The sequence below is a fragment of the Gymnoscopelus braueri genome (assembly GCF_963280865.1).
Source record: "Gymnoscopelus braueri genome assembly, contig: SCAFFOLD_293, whole genome shotgun sequence".
In the NCBI taxonomy this organism is placed as follows: Eukaryota; Metazoa; Chordata; class Actinopteri; order Myctophiformes; family Myctophidae; genus Gymnoscopelus; species Gymnoscopelus braueri.
This window is the reverse complement of record NW_027660419.1, coordinates 54,196-61,695: the sequence shown is the minus strand read 5'-3', so window position 1 is coordinate 61,695 and position 7,500 is coordinate 54,196. Positions and strand designations below refer to the sequence as shown.

Genomic DNA, 7,500 nt, shown 5'->3' with positions numbered 1-7,500 from the left:
ACAGCCAGAGGTTAATCTCATAATGTACTCACCAGTGCCAACGTTTTATTGTTGTTTTTTGTTTTTTTCACGTCGCCATAGACCTCGTTAAAATCCTTAAGATTGATCTGTGCACTGTTTGTAAACATCGCGGACATCTCCCTGCGTCTACCAGTCCAAACCACGTGTCAAACGGGGCATCCATGTTTGAGTTAGAACGGTTTATGTTAAACAGTGATCAGCGAGGAGAAAAACTACAATCGAAGAAAATGGCGTCTCAGTGTGCGCTTTAGAATGGGAGCCGGCGTGATCGTCAAAACCGGATCCCAAATAATTCTGTTTCCGGTGGTGTTACAATGAAATGTGCCGTACTAGAAAATTTAAAAAAGTTTTTTTTTTCCGAAAAAAATGAAAAAGCACCACAGCCCGTAGGCTACGGGATCGGCGCTTTACCGTTGGATTTAACGGCCCGTAGAACTACGGGCCCGGCGGTCAATGTGTTAACAATATATTCAAAGATTTGCAAAAAAAAATCTTGATTTTTCAAAAATAAAATATCTACAAGCTCATAGCGAGCTTGCATATCTGCTGTTTTTGAATAGCCCAAAGAAATAAGAAATATTACAGTAGGACACAACAGCAAACAGAACATAAATGTGTGTGTGGGGAGGAATTAATTGGCATAACGACTAAATTGGGGAGAAAAAGGGATAAAATGCAACAAAAAAAAAGTGAGATTAATAATAATTTCCACAGCTGCTTTCATCGTGAAAGCTCTCTCCGCTACGCACGGATTGGCTCTTGACGAGTGTGAAAAAAATAAATCGCCCACCACCCTAACATATTAATCAAGTAATGAGAAGCCCAAATTAAACGCAAACATCTGTTACGTCCAAGACAGCAGTATCAGGCTGCATGCTTTCTTGAACGTTATACTCTGTGTGAGTAATGGAACCAAACGGACCCTGCATGCGCTCTCCATTTGCGAATCCAAATGGATCACACCTGGCAAGAGAGTAGAGCTATAGTAGCCTAATCACATCTCACGGGAACAAATGACATTCATATCTTAATTCTTTGGTAGGGGATGAAAGAGGGGGAAATTATGATAAATGAAAATGATGATAAATGAGAGATTTTTTTTATCCACCAGTATTTGTTTAGCGTTCATCATCTGTTCTGGCAACTTGAAGGACTGCTTCCTTCTCCAAACATATTGACTATTATTGTCTCTGTCAGGTGGAAACCTCATATGTCCAAAACTGCTATGGTGGCAGAGTAATAGAATGAGAATTTTCCCAGGTTTGTTCTATACCTGTAGTTCAGTGGTTCTCAACCAGTGGTCCGGGGACCACCAGTGGTCCTTGAGGAGGTTCCAGGTGGTCCCCAGCTAAATGATGGATAGTTGGTAACTAAATGGACCCTTTTAGATCTTTAACTCTTGAGAGCGTAAAATGAAACCAAATGGACCCTTACGGGTCCATTTGGTTTCATGTTACGCTCTCAAGAGTTAAATTATTGTTAAACATCTGCATTACTTAATTAAGGAATTGTTATTTTTGATCAACGTTTGCCTGTTATCTCTCTTATGGTACCAACATCAATGCAGCATGGATGGAATTGTGGATAAAATCTCATCCAACGACAATAAAATATTCTAAGTCTTGGATCTAAGTAGCCTCGTTCCCAGCCTTTACTCATCTGCGAAGAGAAAAGCCCACGACCTAAAGCAGAGAGTGTCTATAGGGGCGGGACGTCCGTCGTACGTATTTCCCCCGGAAACTTTTTTTTCTCAGATCAATCACAACACTCGTTTCATTCACGGAGACTGTTAACAGATTTGTAAAGCGTCAACGTCATTTCCTTGGGCAATGCTTCCGCCAAATTCCGGTACTTCTGTTTAGACACTCAACCGGCTAGGTCTTGCCCAGTGTGGGATATGAAAAGGGTTGAAAACCACTGCTGTAGATGGGTGGTACCAGATCGTTGTTGTTCCTTAAATCTGGGGGGGTGCCAGGTCATGGTTGCTCTAGTTGTATGACATGTTCTGTTCCAAAAAAGTGGCACGCTTTCTTCATTATTTGAATATATGGTTGGTGTCTTTGAAGACTGATAACTGTGACTAAGCTACCACTTGGGAAAGGCTATCATGATCAAATATCATCTAGGGATAAAGACCGATTCAAAATTCAAAACTAGAATTTGCAAATGTTGCACTTGAGTGACCGTGATTAGTGGAAATGCTGTTCACATCGTATCACAACGTGAGGTGTTGTGAGCTTGTAGACATGCCATTTGCTGAATGTTTGCCCCAGAATAAGCATGCTAGGGTTCATGTGGTTAAATAAGTGAATGAAAGAGATTGAATAATGTTTTTTTTTCCTCTGTATGACATGTTCTATTCAAAAAAGGTTAGACAATTTTTTTCATTCTTTGGATCTATGGTTGGTGTCATTGAAGGCTGATAACTGGGACTAAGCTACTACTTGGGAAGGGCTATCATGTTGAAATATTATCTAGGGATATAGACCTTTTCAAAATACCAAACCAGAATTTGCCACCTTGAGTGTCCCTGATTAGTGAAAATTCTGGCCTGGGCGCATGGACTATAGTGGCTGTACGGGTGTCACTCACTTGTCATTCATCACGCTTTTTCCTGCTTTTCTCCCGTTGGTACAGAGGTGTGTGCGGTGGACTGTGGCAGCCGTGGCGTGTGTTACGGAGGGGTGTGTCGTTGCGAGGAGGGCTGGACGGGCAGCCTGTGTGACCAGAAGGCGTGCCACCCCATGTGCACCAAGAACGGGGTGTGCAAGGAAGGCAAGTGTGAATGCGACCAGGGATGGACCGGAGAACACTGCAACATTGGTGAGTTTAGAGGTTTAACATAATTATGCGCACACACATGCACACACACGCATACACACATATATGGTAGTATCAAGACAGGTACTATATGTATTATTCAAATGTATTACTATGGTATTATATATGAATGTTGATATATGATGATACTTCGAGAAATCTGTAAGTCTTGTCATTTGGTTGTTTTTTGTAAATCTGAGAGATCACGTCTGTCTTGTTTTATTTTTTCTGTTGTGTTTTTTTCTTAAACTTTCTTTCTTTTATCCCTTTTTTTCTCCATAGTTTTTTCTTTAAATTGATTTTTGACGTGAAAAGGATAGGCAAGATAAACCATTGGCTTCAACCTACACCTTTTTGGTTTAATCCATATGATGTGAAAAAAAAATGAATATATTGAATTTTCTTTTTATGACCAAAATAAACTACTACTACTATATACACACATAAGCACATACAGTAGTACGAATACACATGTACACAAACACACACGCATGAACATATACACAAACTCACACACATTTACTGTATCAATCAATCAATCAATCAATCAGGGACACATGATCTATAGCAATATAAAACATAGCATACAAACAAACAAGGGGCGGACAGAGTTTCATATAAAATCATACATTAATACACACATGCTCACACGAACGCGTGCACACGCTCGCAAATACACACATGCACCTTTACACACACACACACACACACACACACACACACACACACACACACACACACACACACACACACACACACGAACGCAAATACACACATGCACCTTTACACACACACACACACACACACACACACACACACACACACACACACACACACACACACACACACACACACACACACACACACACACATGCAGGCACACAATCATGCAGGCACACGCACACGCGCACTTAATACACGTGAACACACACACGTGAACACACACACGCACACACACACGCATGCATGCACATATACACGCACTGTAGACACATGCTTATACGCAGTCACACACACACACACACACACACACACACACACACACACACACACACACACACACACACACACACACACACACACACACAATCGGGCATAATACACACACACACACACACACACACACACACACACACACACACACACACACACACACACACACACACACACACTCACACACATACTGTATCAATCAATCAATCAATCAAAACTTTATTAGGGACACGTGATCCATATAGCAACATAAAACATAGCAGACAAACGAACTAGGGCGGACAGAGTCCATTCTAAAATCATAAATACACACGTACACCCCCCCCCACACACACACACACACACCTACCTACTCTCAAAAATGTGTGTGCACATAAAACACAAACAAGCACACGCACGCACACACACGCGCGCGCACACGCACACACACACACACACACACACAAACACGCTCATTGCGCCAGGAGCGCAACGGCTATAAATGTAACCACCTCTTTCCCCCCTGCAACCTTCCCAACCGTGGATATATTATTATACATGAATAATTCAGAAAAAATAATGTGGAATTCTTTCAAAGTCATAAACATAATTCATGTAACGATAACAAGAAAACGCTCTGCAAAACCTAACCAGCTCCCCGCGCACCACAGGTGTTAGCGTAGCGATCAATAACGCTAGCGCTAACAGCGCGTCATGGGATTGCATCATTACGTTGCATCACATTACTCTGGATAATAGTGGTCTGGGAATCCGCTCGCATGGTTAACCACTTAAACCCTGAGTTGAACCGGGGGGATCCCCAGGGTGGTATACCGTGACCCCTCCTTTTTTCCCCCCGTTCCATCTGGCCAAGTATCGTTTTAGCCCGGAAATAGATGATCTACAAGTTCAGCGGTTCAGCGGTATTCCGCAACCCTTCCTTTATTTTTTTGTTGCTCCATCTGGCCCAGTATCTTAGCCCGTAAATAGCCGATCTACAAGCTCTAAGACAGGGGTCTTCAACAGGGGGTCCGGGACCCCTAGGGGGGTCCTCAGAGTTACTACAAGGGGGCCGTCAAATCTTTGTGTGATAAGATTTCTTTCTTTTTTTACATTAACCACTTGAACCCTAGCATTCCCATTCTGAGGAGAACTTTAGCCAAAAATAGCAGATCTACAAGTTCACAACGCCTCGCGCTGCGAGGCGTTGTGAGCTTGTATATCTGCTATTTTTGGCAAAGAGGGAAAGAGGGAAAAAACTCTTTGGCAAAGAGGGATTTTTTTTAGACAATATATAGTGGGGTTTCATCTCTTTCTCAGCTAGGGGGTCTTTGGCCTGAAAAACGTTAGGTTATGAAAGACATAGGTTATTTCCGCCAAACGTTCGCCTCTGGAATATACAGGGACGCTAGGGTTCGGGACGGGGATTCAAGCCAGGATGAGAAACAGTGGAGGTCAGGTCCATTGCCATCAGTAGAATGGAAACAGCTGGAAACAGTTTTCACGTTATGTTTGTGCTTATCATATTGGCCAGTGATCAAGCATTCTCCTCTCCTCTCCTCTCCTCTCCTCTCCTCTCCTCTCCTCTTTTATTTTATTTTCTTGAGCACAGTGTATGTTTTGAATCATTTTCAACGGAAGCGCCGCGGTATTTACGCTCTTCTGGAGAAGGCAGCGTGCAGCGCGATGAGGCGCTGAGCGTCCATTCTGTGCTGTGCGTTCGTTCACGTCTGGCATTTGTATATGCATGGTCGCTTGGGATTGAACCCTGCCGCTCGTCTCTGTCTGCCAATTCGTACCCAGTAGCTCCGCTGTGAAGCTCAGCCAGATGACTGTTTTAGAAGTTTCTTGCGTTTTCAGACCCCCCCCCCAGCCCCAAAAAAAAAGAAAGAAAAAAAGAAAGAAAGATTTGTTTTGGTGGACACAAACCCTTAACACCCCATATCGGTAACTGGAGTCCCTCAGGGCTCAATACTAGTGTATTTTCAGTTTTTCTGTTATTGAGTGGAAAGCTTTTGCTGAACATAGCAGATCGACAAGCTCACGACGCGTCGCAGTGCGACGCGTCGTGAGCTTGTCGATCTGTTCAGCAAGATCTTTCCCCACAATACCGATGCTGGGGTTTAAGTGTTTAAGCCTGATTTATGCTTTGTTGTATGACGGTGTTGCACACAAAAATGATCTAAAAGTTCACAACGCGTCGCACATGCAATACGGTTTATAGACATGCTATATAGGCTTTAGTATTTAGTCTGTATAATTAGCATTTATATAAGTTGGGGGGAAACTGGAACTTCCCTGTGTGCGTGTGCGTGCGTTTTGTGTACCCGCGCGCACGTGTGTGTGTGTGTGTGTGTGTGTGTGTGTGTTATAATTGTTCCCATATTACCAGTGCTATATTACTAGTGTAGCGCTTTCCTTCTCTCGCTCTGTCTCTCCTCACCTCTCACTCTCTCATGCGCTCATAAATCTGTCCACACACATAAATCTGTCCACATGTGCACACTCACTTACTGTATGTGCTCTGTGTGTGTGTGTGTGTGTGTCTGTCTGTCTGTCTGTCTGTCTGTCTGTCTGTCTGTCTGTCTGTCTGTCTGTCTGTCTGTCTGTCTGTCTGTCTGTCTGTCTGTCTGTCTGTCTGTCTGTCTGTCTGTCTGTCTGTCTGTCTGTCTGTCTGTGTGTGTGTGTGTGTGTGTGTGTGTGTGTGTGTGTGTGTGTGTGTGTGTGTGTGTGTCTGTGTCTGTGTGTGAAGTGTAATTAGTAGCTGCCCTACTTTCACGATTGTTATACTAACCCTGCATATTTATGTCAGAGTGTGTGTGTGTGTGTGTGTGTGTGTGTGTGTGTGTGTGTGTGTGTATTCAAAAGTGTTTTTGTGTATTTTCTCAGATATGAATCAATCACGCTATTCGTTAATCTCAATCTACACAACAGTACGCGTCTTTCTTCACTAAAATGACTTCCTTTCTTTCTTTCTTTCTTTCTTTCTTTCTTTCTTTCTTTCTTCCCTCCTCAAGCTCACAACCCGGACATTAGGGTAAAAGGTACCGTACTCTCTTCTTTTCTTCCCTTTTTCTTCTTCCTCCCGCTCATCATCCTTTCTTTTATTTCCTCCATTTCCCACAATGCAACATGGATCAGCAGAAACTACAGTGTTCTTCATTTTGTACCTTCTGTTTTTGTTCTCCTCTTACTGTGCTTATGTTATTATTTTGTTCAAGCTCCTTTAAATTTACCAAATGATGGTGTTTAAGTGGTTAAAGTTATTAACTGACTGTTCCTGTTGTGTTGATCATTTCATATTTGATTCTGGGTAAAAAAAGAGTCAAATAATCATTGTTTTGACTTTGCATTTTCTTCCTGTGTCTAACTCTTGGCTCTCATATACTTTTGACACACAAGTACAAACTAAAATCCTAAATGGTGTCCTGAACGATATTGAGATGGAGTGAGGGTTCCTTACAGGTGACATTACATTTGAACAGCGGTGAACCAACTTCGTCCGGAAATCTAATTATTATCCAGATATGCGATTATGGGGATTTACAGAATATCTTATTCATACATTAACATTGATTTCCCCAATATTGATCACCATTTACCCTGTTCACCCAATCAACAGAGAATGGTGAGACGTGAATTCTGATCCATTCTCCGTTGTTTGGATACGATCACAGACTCCAGGTA

General features: G+C 42.5%; 1 protein-coding gene across 1 annotated transcript in view; it reads left to right on the top strand.

The window, feature by feature from the left end:
* Window positions 1-7,500, top strand: part of LOC308081573 (teneurin-3-like) — a gene marked incomplete at its 3' end in the record, with an annotated part of 54,808 nt that overhangs the window by 8,919 nt on the left and 38,389 nt on the right. Inside the window, exon 2 of the mRNA XM_080457937.1 lies at window positions 2,659-2,844. Coding sequence (XP_080314063.1) covers window positions 2,659-2,844 — 186 coding nt within the window. The remainder of the gene's footprint in view (window positions 1-2,658; window positions 2,845-7,500) is intronic.